This window comes from Callospermophilus lateralis, chromosome 14, assembly GCF_048772815.1.
Source record: "Callospermophilus lateralis isolate mCalLat2 chromosome 14, mCalLat2.hap1, whole genome shotgun sequence".
NCBI lineage: Eukaryota > Metazoa > Chordata > Mammalia > Rodentia > Sciuridae > Callospermophilus > Callospermophilus lateralis.
In genome coordinates this window covers 97165735-97182352 of record NC_135318.1, presented here as the reverse complement: position 1 = coordinate 97182352, position 16618 = coordinate 97165735, and the positions used below count along the sequence as shown (strand labels likewise).

General features: G+C 41.2%; 1 protein-coding gene across 3 annotated transcripts in view; it reads left to right on the top strand.

Moving 5' to 3' along the window:
• The window catches only part of Cracdl (CRACD like), a 137466-nt gene that overhangs the window by 74874 nt on the left and 45974 nt on the right, over positions 1-16618 (top strand). For all 3 annotated transcript variants that reach the window (XM_076833083.1, XM_076833081.1, XM_076833082.1), the window contains exon 2: positions 14469-14548. In XM_076833083.1, coding sequence (XP_076689198.1) covers positions 14479-14548 — 70 coding nt within the window. In that variant the 5' untranslated portion in view covers positions 14469-14478. The remainder of the gene's footprint in view (positions 1-14468; positions 14549-16618) is intronic.

The following is a 16618-nucleotide window of genomic DNA, read 5'->3' as shown; positions in this document are numbered from 1 at the left end:
GAGTCATGGCATGCCACACCATGCACTAGGTCATCGGGAAAACTCTTAGGGAGTTGAGAGGGGGTGTGGCCCCAGGGGCCTTTATTTGGGGCCAGGGTGGAGTACACAAGCAAGAGGCATGAGGCTGTTTTACTGGTCTATCCGAATGTCACAAAGTCACAGTCAGGGGATGGCAAGAAGGAGAACTTGTTTCAGGGACCAGTCTTACCACACTGGTGCACTTGGTCACCTGGGCTGGATATTCACAGGCTATTTGTGGGGAGGGATTTTTAAAAAATTCACAGTACATCAGTTCCATTCCTAACTCCCCCTTTTTGTTGTGATTGTCAAATATATTACTTTTCTATATGTTGTAGTCCCAATATTGCAATTTCTGAATATTGTCTTACGCAGTTACCTTTCATATCAATTTTAAAAAGAGAAGAAATAGTCAATGGTATTTTCTTTAATAACTTCCCACAAAATTACTTTTATTGAGAGACAGCTTTGTTGGATATAGGATTCTTGGGTAACAGTATTTCCTTTTGTGTCCTTAAATACAACATTCCACTGCCTTCTGCCTTCCATTATTTCTGATGGGAAGTTAGCTGTCAATGTGATGCCCATGCACCTGGTATGTCTTCTTCCTCTTGCTGCTTTCAAGTTTTTCTCCTTGTCATTGGCTTTTGCATTTAGACGACGATGTTCCTGGTGCAGATCTCTTCGCATTTATTTTACGTGGACATTGTTAAGTTTGTTAGGTGTGTAGATTATTGTTTTTTATCAGATTTGAGAAGTTTTTAACCATTATACTCAAATATTTTCTCCAGGAAGTCTTCTCTTTCCTTCCCAAACTCTCATTTTGAATATCAGTATACTTAACGATGTCCCAAATGTCTCTGTTCATTTATTTTCTCTTAAGATTGCAAAACTGCACTCTAGCATCATGTATGCCTAATAAGAACAGATTTTTTTAAAATAAAAGTAAATAAAGAAAGATTGCATATTTTTTGTTGATCTGTTTTCAAATTTGATAGTTCTTTATTCTGCCTCCTAGGGAACCCCCAGGAATTATTTTTCCTTTTCATTATGGGATTTTTCAACTTCAGAATTTTCAGCTTGTTCATTTTCAGTCTCTACCCTCTTAGTCATATCCTCTCTTTAGTGAGCCATTGTGACCATGCCTTCTTCTAATCACTTACATATGACTTTCCATATTTTTTGGAGCATGCTTGGTGCTGGTCTGGAGGCTTTGTCTGCTCGTTGCACCTCTGCCCTCCCTTGGGCAGTTTCAATGGCGTGTCCTGACTCTGAGTCAGGCTTCCTTTCACTTGGGGTCGTTTCACCAAGCTCCTTCCATTGCCATCTTGAAATTCCTGCCTCTCCTCTTTTCTAAGTATTGTTTGTTTGTTTGTTTTTAATAACCTTGTATTTGATATGAAACCAAAACTACAGAAAACTCACATAGTATCAGGGAATCTCCATATAACCTTTGGCGAGATTCTCCAATTTTTCTCACTTTGCCCTGTGTGGTCTTTGCTTCTCTGAATGTTTATTTGCCTGTATGCTCACATCATTTTATTTTTTTTTAAAGACCATTTGACAGTGAGCTAGAGAAATCACATGTACATTTCCTAAGGACAAAAACATACTTTTAAGTACCATAGTTATAATCATCAAAGTTGGGAAATTTTAAATTGACATGTTGCTGTTGAATTCACAGTTCATATTCAACCTTTGTCATTTATCCAAATAATGGCCTTTGTAGCAGTTCCTCATTCAGGAGTCCTGAAGTGCATGTTGCCTTTACTCTGGAATGGACTCTTGACGTTCCCCCTTGACCTTGACATGATTCTGAAAGCAGAGGATTATTATCTTACAGATCATTTCTCATTTGGGTTTGTTTGATATTTTCTTATGACTATATTATTTTTCATGTGTCATATCAGTATTGGCCACTGTTATATTTTCTTTTGAGTTTGTATGATCAAATTAATTGCCCAGTTTTGGAAGAGGGAAACTGTTTGATTTTCACTTATGGGTTCCTAGGAATTCTTTAAATATGATGGATACAAGTTTGTTTCAGATTGTGTTGTTGTTTTACAAATATTTTCTCCCTGCCCATGATATTCCTATTCATTTTTTCTGTTATATTTTAATGACCAGAAGTATTTCATTTTGATGAAGTGCAAATATGTTTTTTTCCAATGGGTTTTTAAAGCATGTCTAATACATTTGTTTATCCCAAGGTCAGGAAGATATTTTCTTTTCAAAGCTTTATGTATTTTTATATTTTACATTTGTATTTATAATTTTGCCATTTCCCCTCTTTGGGTTTCATCTGGTTTTCTTTGTTCTTTCTATTTTGCCTTATTTTAGGTCAATTAAGTTTTTTTCTAATTATAGCATTATATTTATACATAGTGTCTGTGTTCCTTTTTCCATAATTATACATACAAGGAATTGGATTTTAATCCCCATTCCACCTCTCCCTTCCTTCCCTCTCCCTCCCCCTTTTCTCTCTCTCCTCTACTGATCTTCCTTCCACACTTTATTCATTTAGTTTTGATTGGCATTTTCTACCTATACATAAAGGAGATATTCCCTTTGGTAAACTTATATATGGATATAACATTATTTTATTATTTTTTAATATTTATTTTTTAGTTGGACACAATATATTTATTTTATTTATTTATATATGTTGCTGAGGATCAAACCCAGGGCTTTGCACATGCTAGGCAAGCGCTCTACTGCTGAACCACAACTCCAGCCCTATTTTCTATCTTCTATTGTCTTGAACTTTAATTTGTTTTTCTTTGAAGAGGAGCATAAGTTTATTTATTTGGAATCTCTCTATATTTTTGATGTAGGCATTTAATGCTCTAAATATTCCTGTTAGTATTGCTTTCATACTGTCGCAGAGATTTTGATATGTTGTATCATTGTTTTCACCTCTTTTTAACAATTTCTTGATTTCTCTCATTTCTTCTTTGAGCCATTCTTTATTTAAAACAATATTATTTAATCTCCATGTATTTATGTGGTTTCTATTATTTTTCTTGCTGTTGATTTCTAGTTTCATTCCATTATAGTCTGATAGGATGCATGGGATTCTATCTATTTTTTTATTTGCTAAGACTAACATTGTGACCTAGAATATGGTCTATTTTGGGTAAGACTCCATTAGCTGCTAAAAAGGAGGTAAATTTCGCTGTTTTTCAGTGAAATATTCTGTAGATATCTATTAGGTCAATTTGATTTACAATATTATTTAGGTTGTATATATCTTTATTGATTTTATGCTTTGATGACCTGTCCACTGGGGATACCGGTATGTTGAAGTCACCCAGTATTATGGTTATTGGGGTCTATCTGGGATTTAATGTCAAGGAAAATATATATATATATGAATTTTTTAATATTTAGGTGGACACAACATCTTTATTTTTTTTATTTTTATGTGGTGCTGAGGATCGAACCCAGCGCCTCGCGCATGCCAGGCGAGTGTGCTACCACTTGAGCCACATCCCCAGCCCCAAGGGATATTTTTAATGTGCTGATATTTGGGGCATATATATTTACTATCTCTATATCTTCTTGTTGGATTGTTCCCTTTACTAGGATATAATGACTTTCTTTGTCTCTTCTGATTAATTTTTGCTTGAAATCAACTTTGTTAGATATAAGAATAGCTACTTCAGCTTGTTTACAGACTCCATTTGTACCGAATTTTTTCCCCCATTTTTTTACCTCCAGCCTGTGTGAGTCTTTACCTATGAGATGAGTATCTTGCAGACGTACATAGTTGGGTCTTGTTTTTTGATCCATTCTGCTAATCTACATCTTTTAATTGAGGGATTGGGACCATTTAAATTCAGTGTTATTATGGATATGTGTTTATGGTTTACTGACATTTTGATTTTTTTGTGTATTTAGTTCTGTCTTTCTTTTCCTTTAGATTACTAGTCTTCTATAGATCATCTATTTGGGAGTTTTGGCATTTGTTTTTGGGTTCCTCTGTCTGCAGTTTATCTTTGAGAAATTGTTGTGGTGCTGGCCTTGTTGTCATAAATTCTTTAGTTCATCCTTGTCATGAAAGTTTTTATATTCATATCGACTAAGAAGGAGATATTTGCTGGGTATAGCAATCTTGGTTGGCAATTGTTTTCTTTTAGAACTTGGAATCTCTCATTCCAGGCTCTCTGTGCTTTTGTTGTCTGAGTTGAGAAGTCAGGAGTGAGCCTTGTTGGTTTGCCTCTAAATATGATCTGATGTTTCTCTTTTACAGCTTTTATTATTCTTTCCTTATTTTCTATCTTCTCATCTGGTTGGGCCTCTGTGGGGTTCTGTATGCCTCCTGCATGTGGATGTCTAACTCCTTTCTGATATTGGGAAACTTTTCTGTGACTATCTCATTGAAAATATTCTTAGTGTCTTAGCTTGTATCTCTGTGTTCTCTTCTATCCCAGTGACCCTCAATTTCTGTCTCTTGATGTTATCCCAGAGTTCTTGTATGTTCTGATCATGCTCTAATTTTTTCTTTTAGTGTATTCTGTGTACTCAAATTTATGTATTCCATCTTTAGGGCCTAAGGTTCTGTATCAAGCACTGAAGTTCTATTTTCTACACAACCTAATTTTGGGTGATGTTTTCAAGTGAATTTTATAATTCGATTATTTGTCTTTTGTTTTCAGGAGTCCTGATTGGTTTCTTTTCAGCATTTCTCTTTGTTTAAATGGTTTTTCATCTCTTGTATTTTCTCTCTTAAATCATTCATTAGGTCTTCTTTTAGTTCATTGAACATTTTGATGATCAATTTTTTGAAATCTTCCCCCTGGAATTTCATCCTTTTCATATCTGTGGGTCCTTTGTTGGGAGACTGAATTTTGTGGGGAGGTTTATTTGCCTGCTTCCTCATATTTCAGAGGTCCTGGACTTGCATATCAATTGAGATGGATTCATTTTCCTCTTTTGTACGTGTGTCCTTATATGTGTATTTTTCTTTTTTCTGTTTTTGGTATATGGTATAGAGGGGAGGGACCTGAAGTTCCCCTCTGGTTGTCCCTCCTTGGGGCCTGATTTTGGGTTTGGGTTTTTTGTCTCCCAAATTCTATGGTTTGAAATAATGTTTAGGCCCAGGTGGGGCTGATCATGTGTGGAGTGAGGTTCGCTGTTGCTTGGTTGAGGTGGGAGTATTGCTCAGCAGCAGGACTTCTACTCTGTAATCTTGAAGTGTCTCAATCCACCTTCTAACCCCTCTTGGAGGGGTGGGAGCCATGAGTAGCACTAGTGTCAGCTGCAGATGCACAGTTTTGAGATAAATATTCAGTGTCTACTTTGAAATCTATAACACTAATTGTCACCCATATAAAAATGGTGGGGTCCACATTTAACATCAGTACCAGTGATACAAAACTGTGGACTGGATCAGGCATCAACATCACGTGCCTACCATATCATCCACTATATGAATAATCACAGGGTTACAAATTCCATAAACTGTATAATTCTTATTATTTTGTGGGATTACCATTTCTTAAACACAGGGAAAATAGGGTGGGAAAGCCAGAGAAAGTTTAAGATACTTTTAAAAAGTGTTGAAAGGAGGGGAAGTTGGTAGTTAGCAGATGTCAGCTGTACAGAAGAGGGAGTAGAAGATTACAGAAAGAAATAAAGGATGTGGAAACAGGAGAAATTGATTGTTAGTGGGGAAAGATATTTACAAAGGGGAGATAGAGGGCAAAGAGCCCAAATATGGACAAACCAGCAACTATAAGATCAAAACAGCTTGAACCCATATATAATTGCACCCCACCTAGGACAAATCAAGGCTAAATAATAAAGAGGTGTAGAAGAAAATAAATAATGTGAAACTAAAAATCCACAATTCTATACAATAATCATACAATTATTTTTTCAAACTTATCTGGGTAGTGAGTCTGTACACACGCATGCCCACCAGTAAAAAATAATACCATATAATGAAATGATGTTTAAAACAAAATTTTTAGATAGTTCAAATTTGGAAAAAATATAAATAGAACAGATTAAAAATGTATGAAGAACAGAATAAAAAAATGAAGAAGGAAAAAAGAATTTTAATAAAATAGACTAAAGAATAGAACATGAAAAATTTTCCTGAGAAACAAAGGACTTGTTTCTGCAGAGGTGGTCAAAACGTTGTCGGGGGTGGATGTGCATCCCTGGTGTTTCTTTTGGGCTTTGAAACAGTTGGGTCAAGGACTGGGGGTTATTAAGCGAGGCACCTTGTGTTCCTCCCTTAGCTGCCAGCCTTTGTGGCTAGAGGCAAAGACGGTTTGTAGTAAACCTCAGTTTCCAGTCTCCTGGGAAAAAAGGGGGTAGCACAGTTTGGGTGTTGACAGATTGTGTGCTTCTGTGGCCAGGGTGTGGCAGTGTTCTGAATTGGAGATTTCAGTCATTGGGGTTTGGTCTAGATGAACTTTGGAACTCTGTAGGTGGGTTTGGGATTTGTTCTGCACCCCCTATTGGAGGCAGGGAGGGGATGCCAGTCTCTGCAGAATGTCTGGGACTCTAGGGTGTCTGGTAAATTCCACTTTGAGGGCGTAGGGGAAAACCTCTGCAGGTCTCACCCTACCTGCTATGAGTATGACACATGGGGTGCACGCCCGGCGGTGGAGTTGCTCCTGTGTGGCCCCTGGACCCTGCAGCAACAGCCACAGTGGGCGCTTTCTCCCCTGGGATGCAGAGCCTGCCTGGCCAGGCTGACTTATCTGTGTGCCTATTTCAGAGTCTCTGGTTCCGACGCCTTCTGGGAAGTGTGGTTAGCTGCAGGAGTTCCCCAGCGAGGGTGGGTGTTGCAGGCAGCGGAGGTGATGGGACTCCGTGCTTTGCACCTATCCCTGCCCTTTGCTGTCCCGCCGCAGCTCTGCTGGCCGCCCACATGGTGCTTCTCTAATGATTTTTTTATTACGTTTGTGTTTCTGACTTCGGTGACTTTATCATTTTATTTTATTTTTTTAACAGTTCAGGGTTAATTTACCCACCTCACTGAAAAGCCTTCTCCCTGCTAAGTTCAGTGTTGCGTGACTGCTGAGATCTGCACCCTTTGCTCTAATCCAGCATCTTCCCTCCTCCTAAATAAGTTTTTTATTGTTCCACTGTAAATTCTCTTCTGGATTTTTAGTTGAACCTTCTCTTTGTAGTGTTTTCTCTTGGGATCACAATATTCACTCTTAAGTTGCTGCTGTCTATTTAGAGTTAGTGTTGTACAGCTTCGTGGAAAATGCAAAAAACCTTGTGATAATATAATCCTACTTACAACCCCCATCTTTATGGTATAGTCAACACATGTTGTAAATTAATGGTATTAAATTTTTCTTTTGGTACCAAAAATTGAACACAAGGGTACTTAACCACTGAGCCATGTCCCCAGCCCTTGTAGTATTTTATTTAGAGACAGGATATCGCTCAGTTACTGAGGCTGGTCTTGAACTTGAGATCCTCCTGCCTCAGCCTGCCAAGCCCCTGGGATTACAGGCATTTGCCACCATGCCCACCTAAAATTTTTCTTGAAATTGTCATATGCCTTTAAGTAAATTTAGAGAAGGAAAGCACTTTTTAATTTACACAAATTTATCACAGTGAATTCCATTCTTACCATAGCTTTCAACTTCGTTCTGATGTCATTTTCTTCCATCTGAAGAACTTCTTTTTGCATTTCCTGTAACAAATTCTTACACTTTTTAATTTTCTAAAAATGTCTGTATCTTTGCCTTTGTTATTTTTTTAAACTTTTATTTTTTTGTTGTAGGTGGACACAATACCTTTATTTTATTCTTATGTGGTGCTGAGGATTTAACCCAGTGCCTCATAAATGCTAGGCAAGCACTCTAGCTCTGAGCCACAACCCCAGCCCTGCCTCCTTTATTGAAGGATCCTTTTTGCTGGATATAAAAACTGGGTTGCTGCTCTTGAGTTTCTGTTGTTGTTTTGTTGTTGTTGTTGCTTTATTTTGTTTTCAGTGCTTTAGAGATATTACTCCATTGCTTTCTCTGATCTCTGGTTGGTCATTCATATTATTATTTGAATGTATGTGATATATCATTTTCCTCTGGCTGTTGCCAACATTTACTCATTGTTGGTTTTCGTACACTAGGTTGTGCCCCATGTTAATTACTCTGAGGTCTTGGTGTGATTGGTATGATTTTCTTAGGGTTTTCTAAGATTCTTGGATCTATAACATTCTTTGCCACCATCATTTTCTGGACATTTTTATTCATCAGTTTTTCAAATGTTTTTTCCTGCCTCTCTTTCTCCATCCCTCCCATATTTCTCCTGCTTCCAGAACTAATTACACATATGTTAGATCAGCTAATATCGTACCTCTGGCCACTGAGGATCTGTTCCTGTTTTCTTCCCTCCAGTGTTTATTTCTCTCTACTCTTCAAATTGAATTGTTTCTGTTCATCTTTAACTTGATCATTTACTTCTATGTCTTTAATGTTAAGCCCATCAGAGAATATTTTGTTTCAGAGATTACACTTTTCCTTAAGATTCCCATTTGTTTCTTTCTCAGTTTGAACTTCTTCTTCCTCTTTATTCATTACAGCCATATTTTTAAGTCCTCAAATATATATTCAGTAGCTCCTTTAAGGTCTTTGCTACTTAAGTATTTGGTTACTTAAGTAGCAAAGACCTTAAAGAAGGATTATTCAGGATCATTCCCTTTTAAATAACTTCCTTGACTACGGGCCACATTTCCCTGTTTCTGTACATAATTAGTCCATGTTGGTTTGAAGGTAGGTATTGTGAATGATAAGCTGTAGGAACTCTGAGATCTTATGTTCTCCTCAAGGTGGCAGCTTCTATTCTAGCAGGCTGTCAACTTGATTGGACTCGAATTGTGAGCTGTCTCTCCTGCAGCAGGCTGTGCAGCAGTCTCGCTCCTCTTCTTCAGTGTGATAGCTGTTGCCTTCAGCCTGGTTCCCTTGAGCTTAATTCTGACAAGCCAAGAATTCGGAGTTTTCATGTGCAGATTTCGGTGCTCCTGTCTGTGAGGGCTTTCTTTCCTGAGACTCTCCATCTGCTCTGGAATCCTAAACTCCATCCTTTGACTCTTGCGTGTGCTCCAGTGCCCCCCTAACACACTGATGGGTGAGGTTGCCCAGGTGGGAAACCCTACACACACAAATCTCTCCTACCACACTTCGCTTCTTTCAAGCTCGATGCTCTTCTGATTTCTGCCCACTTTTGGTCGATCATTTCTGCCTTCAAATTATTACTCATAATAATATGTCTATGGTTTATCATCAGTATCCATAAAAGGATAACTATGCTCTGGACTACTCCACCATTACCAGAAGCGTAACCCACCTTTAAATGTGAAGGATATTTTTTCAGAGTTCAGAATTCATGTTGCCAGTCATTTGCTTTCATTGGAGTTTTCTGCTTAAAACACAGTGGCCACTGAGAGAATGATACCCTTGCTGATGGTGACCTAAAAGATGGTGAGTGTGGAGACCAGGGAGAAGGTGATGCAGGACAGAAGCAGAAGTCTCCTGTGGGAGAGGGGGAGGCAGGAAGGCTGGAAAGGGAGGTAGGAGGACACCAAATTTAAGCAGGCTTTTACAGTTCTTTTTATTTAAAAAAATATATATATCATTGTATTTGTAGATGGACAGAAAGCCTTTGTTTTATTTGTCTATTTTTTATGTGGTTCATGTGCTAGGCAAGCGCTCTGCCACTGAGCTATAGCCTCAGCCCTCAGTGGGCTTTTGCTAAAACCTAGTCTTCCCTAAGGCTGACCTTACACAGGGTAGATCACCTCCTCTGAATAAGGGAAAGAGGACCTAAAGGTGACTCTTTCTGGACCTTTGTCCAGAAAGAGAAGTTAGATGAATATGGTATTCAAAAATCTCAAAGGAGGTTTGTGGGTGTGATTCAGTGTCAGAGGACGTGGCTTGAATGCTCACGGCCCTGCTGTCAAGCCCAGCACCACAAAAGCAAAATACCTACCTAATACAACCAAAAATCTCCAAGGGCATAATACCCAGAAGCCCTTCAGTTCACCAATTGTCTTGCTTGTGTGTTGGGTTCTGGCCCTTTGTTTGGAGACTGTCCTAGGCACTGGGAAGACAGAGATGCTAACAGGCATGGTCAGCCAGGAAGCCCACAGTCTTGGGAGGGAGAGGAGCTTTTGCAGCTGCCTGCCCAGGCTCTGGATGACAGGTTTGGGAGGAAAGGTAGAGAAGGTTATGAAAGAATCCACAGGGCTCTGAACAGAGCTCCGAAGGAGGTTGCAGAATTGGGCCACCTGGAGGGTGAACTGCAAAGCTTTCATCCATAATTGCCACGCTTGGATGTGTGGAGCTAGCGTACAGGTATTTTTCTTTGCATTGTATAGGTAAATATAGTGGCTTGGAGTCTTTAAAACACCATATTAAGATCTATTCTCATTCTTCATGGGAACCCACTTTTGTAGGGCTTTTCTATAGAAGCTCTGCTCTAAGCTGGGGAGGCCCTGTGGACAGAGAGGGATTGGGGCGGCCCCCACATCGAGACTCCTCTGGGTTCTGTGGGTACCCACCTGCGCACTGAATGTGCAACCTGAACATGCACTTCAGAGGAGCCTGGAGGGGGCTCAGCATCCTTGGGAGTTAATTAGAACCTCCAAAGAGACCTCTCACATCCAGGTTGAGTTGAAAGAAACAAGTTTTCCTTTTGGGGTGCGTAGAGCTGTCAGAACAACAGGGGCAGGAGGGCGGAAGGCAGATGCTATTTGAGGGGCATAGAGGGGGGCCTGATTTGGACCTCGAGTTCCCATGAGAGGCACTTTCTTGACGGAGCAGCCAAAGGAGGGCTAAAAGGTCTTGGTTCCTTGCCATCTTGCTTTCTGATTCTGGTTTTCCTTCTCGCTTGTCCATGACTTTTCCTGGGGTCAGGGAACGTGCATTCAGAAGGGTACAACGGAGGCGGTGCGTTCCCTTGCCACCGCCATGGGCACTTCCACCTGGCATGCCCACGTTGAAAAGCACCTTCTCTGTCTCTGCACCCTGCAGTCTCACAGGGCAGACCTTCCTCTGGAGTATGTTTTTATCAATTACCCAGAAGTGGTGTTGGTCCATCACGCTGCTCGGATAAGGAGGCTCTGGGGTCAGCAGTGCTGTGACTTGTGATGGCTTTAAAGTGGACCCTGTGCACAGGCAGACTGTGTTGTTGACACTCACCTGCTGCCAGCCTGGTCAGTCCTGTGTTCCTGTGATGCCTTTGTCCCTGGACAGGAACATCTGGGAAGAGTGAGCCTCGGTGGTCCATACAGTACTACGTGCTGTGTTTTGGTCCCATTGAATTCAAGTGTCATTATCCCCCTCTTGTACATGAGGGGACTGAGCCCCAGCAGTGGTAGATGTCGGGGACATCCTGACATCCAGGACTTTGTGCTTTTCCTCTGCATATTATTATGGTATGTTTTAGTCAGCTTTTTCGCTGCTGTGAATAAAAGATCTGACCAGAACAATTTTAGGGAAGAAAAGTTTATTTGAGGGCTCACAGTTTCAGAGGCCTCAGTCCCTGAGAGGCTGGTTGTATTCCTCGGGCTCCAGGGGAGGCTGACCGTCATGGTGGAAGAGCGTGGCCAAGGGAAGCAGAGAGAGAGACTCCACTGCCAGGTGCAAACCTGTACCCCAAAGCCCACCTCCTCCAGCCACACCCACCCCTTCAGTTACCACCCAGTTAATCCTATCAGGGGATTAGTTCTCTGGTTGGTTAAGACTCTCACAATCCAATCATTTCTCCTCTGAACCTTCTTGCTTTGTCTCACATGTGAGCTTCTGGGGGACACCTCACACCCAAACCCTAACACGGCATTATATATGTATGAGCATGAAGACATTTGGAACAGGAAACATGAGCAGGTACTGAAACTTCCCCTGTGTGGTGAACCCCATTTACTGTCTTTCATTTGTGGGTGGCTTTTGCTTCTGTGAATCTGCTGGCCACGTGGCATCTGCCGGTGACAGCCTGCTTCAAGAGGGTGGAAGGATCCACATAGGATAGACAGGGCCCCCTCGACCTCCCCCCTATCCCCTACCTGCTCCCGAGCCCTCTGCCCTGTGTGACTTTATCACAGCCACGTCATTCAACTCGGGGAGAAGCAAGTCTGTAGTGCTCTAGGCTTGTGGGATGGAAATGGGGTGCTCTCCATACACTTAGCCAGGGAGGACCATGCACACCTGTCACACACCCCTGCACATCACCACTACCTTCCCAATCTCAGCTGTTTTATTTGCCAGAGGTGACTGGACATTTTGCAGATAGCATCATGGTTTCTCCTGAGTTACCCTTTCCCAGTTAGTTGACACATCATGACAGACTCAAACCCCTTCCCTCAGACTGAGATACCCTGTCAGACCCAGTGGATGGTCTCCCAGGGCCTCCCTCAACCCCTCAATTCTGACCTGACCCTGGACAGGGCTACTTGGCAAGCAGAGCCATTTCAGTGGGAGATTCTGTCCCTTGGATTTCCCTGCTTCTCTTGAGCTCCTCTGGAGACACTCAGGACTCTCTCCTTTACTAGGGCAGCACCTGCAGGAGCTAGGGACGACCCGGGTCTCATCTGTTGCTGTGCACCTGCCTGTGCTGGGGACACAGTCAACATGAGCCTTCCGGTTGTCTTCATCACTACCTTGGGCAGGTTAATAAACTGTCTACCATGGTGTATGTTCTCATCTCCAGAGTGTGAACCCTCAAAGCCCTCGGGGATCAAATGAGATGATTCAGATAATAGTGTTGCATGCTCAATAAGTCATTTGCATAAATCAGTTGTCATTGTGGTTTACTCCAAATGTAAACAGCGGAAGGCTCTTGCACTTTTGCTTTCTAGCTCAGTGGCAACCTTGGCAGATGGTACCCAGGGTCGTAGCTGGTGACTCTTAACCAACCCTCACCGTCTTCACTCTCCTTCCTGCTCCTGTGGTTTCCTTCTCCATCATCTTCTGCTCTGAATGCCCTGATAGCCACCCACTCCTCCAATAAATAGTAACACCGAGCAGCAAGACACTCGGACATCAGGGGGCTGCTGACTGACTGACTCCGTCATCTTGGGAGCTACGGTCTTTGTTCTGTGTCAGGTCAACTGTGACTCTTATAATGATGCTGCTGTTTATACTCTCTGTCGCTTTGATAATGAACACAGTGAAAACAAGGCTCTTCTTTAAAGCCTAAAAACAGTGGTCAAGGATTTGAAAAAGGACTATTTCTGTTCCACCCTCCTTTTATACATAATGAGAGCATGATCATGAGTCAGATGGTGAGGTTCCAAGAGAGCTTCTGGCAGAGCGGACATGATACCAGGCGTTTTTATGAAGCCAGATCATGTGAAAATTGAGAACCGCGGCTGGTGAAGCTTTTTTCAGCTTTTAAGGAATTGTCTAGGAGGGAGAGCACCATGGTTTGACATTGACATTAAAGGAACCTAAATGTTAGCACCAAGTCCGGTGCGCAGGCTCGCGCGTCTGTCTCTTTTCCTCTGTTAAGTATTTCCTTTGTATTTCTCTCATCATTTTACATCTTGTTCCACGTACAAGTTGTGGGTGTGAACTGGTTAAGTAGCTGAACCTCTTGTTTTAAGCGTGATGATCCAGTCTTTCCTGGTTAGAAATAGGTGTCCAGATAAATGACGAGTCAGTACTTGGAGGGACAGGGCGCTGTCTCAGGGTCAGCCATAGGAGGCAAGCCCAGTAGCTCAGTACTCTGCAGCAGGAATATGGTCTGGTAAGTGTTGGTTGGATTTCCATGAAGAGTCAGAGGGTTTTTTTTTATTATCATGTTTTAGGAAGATGCCAAATCCACATGGATGAAATGATAATAATGTCTGGTGTGATTTGCTTCGAAACAATCTCATGAGAGGGGGCGCTGGGGTAAAGATGAAGCAAGAGTTGGCCCTCTGTTAACTTCATCATCTGTATGCAGCCATGAAAATAACCCTTATCAAGAATTCTTAAGATGATATAAGTAAGAAAATCAGGAAGTCCAACGTCCTAGCGTGTGCACGTACATAAAATATTTGTGTAAACATAAACATTGGAGGGAGATTAAAACATCAATTGTGGTTATCCTTGGTTGGTGGGATTATGTGTGATCTCCATTCTGTTTTCCAGACTCCTTACAGGAAACGTGAAGAAAAACGTAACTTCTCAAAGTGGGAGAAAAAAAACACTTTTTAAAGAAAGGATCTTAACCTGTATTGTGTAAATGAGTGACGCGTTTGTTTCAGTTATGCTTTCCATTAAACTGCTCAGGTCAGCAGTTAGAGACACGCTTATGTGGTGACTTATCTCGTGGCTGTGAGCGTGTTTGGGGCCTGCACTGCCCTCTGCCCTGTGCGCTCTCTTTGCAGGGGTGTGTACGGGCAAGGCCAGTGGCAAGAGCAATCACCACTCCCTTTACGTTCATTGGGAACTTCTGCTCAATATGTTCCTTTAACACAAATTTCTGTCTGATTTCAGTGAGCTGGACATGATTTCCACGAGGGTCATGGACATCAAGCTTCGGGAGTCTGCAGAAGGCCTCGGGGAGGACAGCACCGGTGAGGCCCTGGCTTCCCCTGGGAAGGGCCCTTGCTTGGTGCTGGGGCAAGGGAGGAGCCGATTGAAGACGGGGCTGTGTGTGAGAGAGAGCGGCCAGTCCCCCGTGTGCTCAGACATCCTTCGGTCCCCACACTGACTAGCAGCACGTCCACATTATCTGAGGAAACTTGGAGCAGTGTTCCCTTCCGTCTCTGTCAAACATAGGGGCTTTTTAATGTCATTTTCTTCTTCCTGGAAGTGTTTGACTTAAAAGCAAAAGAAAGGGGCCCAACGGGAATTATTTGTCACCTAAAATTATCTAAAGGTATCTGTAGGAGCCTTTGCAAAGCACAGGATGGCCTCATCATCCAGCAAAAATAATCTCATCAAGAGAAAGCCTTTGATCCCTCTCTCTGATTTTTCATTCTCCTCCAGGATGTGTTTATTACGGCCTTTCCTGAGCTAAATTCCAGGCCCATGATTCATCATCTCAGAGCACCTTCCAAGAGTTATTCAGTTATGTGACTGGCCCACTGCTATCCACATATTGCTGTTTATGTCTTGATGGAGTTGTAAAGTTGACATTAGGAAACACAGATCTCCCCACAATGTACCTTTCCCTGGTAACTATCTGTGTTCCCCTTATCTCATTAGCAAAGGCCTCCAGCTGTCTATCCTTCAAAGTCCAGATACCAGAAGTGATTTTCTTTGATATAGTTTGGGAAGAATGGCTTCCAATAATAGGAAACCCTATCAGCTAAGCTTACTAATTTTAGTAAGCTCTATCTCATATGTTATATGATATGTAGATACTTCTTATTCTGTATTAGAACCATTCTTCGCTGTCACATTTTAATAGATACCAAATAAACCCAAATATAAGGTGAGTTTTTAAGATTATCCCTGAGGAAAAAAAAAATGGAGTTTTAAATTTTCTCTTATTATGGGGCATTGATTGAATTAGTCCTTATTTTCAATAATAGCATTTGAATAAATATCATTAATACCATAAGTAACATGTCATTATCCTTAAACTTATCAATAAATGCTAGTATTGAATACTTACAGAGGTCACCATGAAGAATCAATTTTACAAAAGAAGGAGAGAAACTAAGTATTCTTTTATTTTCAAATAGTGATGAGCTTGAGGCCAGGGTTGTGGTTCAGTGGTAGAGCACTTGCTTAGCACGCATGAGGCACCATATAAAAATAAATAATAAAGGTATTGTGTCCACCTACAACTAAAAATATTAAAATAATAATAATAATGAGCTTAAGGTAGTAAGAACATTCCTTTCCACTCGTAATTTAAAAATATAGGGCTGGGGTAATATAGCTCAGTTGGTAGAGTGCTTGCCTCACATGCACAAAGCTCTGGGTTCAATCCCCAGCACCACATACACACACAAAAAAAAAATTTTAAATATAGATAAGAATATTATTCATGTTGTTTTTAAAAGTAAGAAATAATGAGGCCAGAATTAAAAGAAAAATGGTAACCCAGAAAGATAAGTGATCACTTTTGCCCTCAGAACTTATTAATCAGTCTTGGAAATTTTGAATTTCACTATCCTGCCTACATAAGAGAGGGGGTCAGAAGACAAAGTGCAGCCCCCATACAAGGTGGACCCTCTAATAGAAGACCATCCTTACAATAAGAAGCACAAAATCTGTGAACCATGGATAAACCAACCCTTCTGTGGATTTGCAGCTTGAGTTTGTATCACTCTGCTTTTGAACTTGGTTAATGGTACTCCTAGACCAGGAAGAAACCCAGGTGCTTTGCAGAAGCAACTTTCTGTAAAGGAAAGTGTCTTCTGTCTAGGCTTCAAATTACAACAGAACATAATACTTTCAGTACTAGGACAAGCATATAGTTAGTGATGACCAGGTGTATAGGCAACAGGGCACCATGAACAAGAACCAACATGCTGTGGGTTGAATCCGGCCTCGTAGAATCAACATGCTGAAGTGCCCACTATGTGATTTTATTAGATATTTAGTTAAGATGTGGTCATCCTGAAACAGGGTGGGTTCCTAATCCAGTATGAATAATGTCCATATAAAAAGTGGAAATTTGAACACAGACA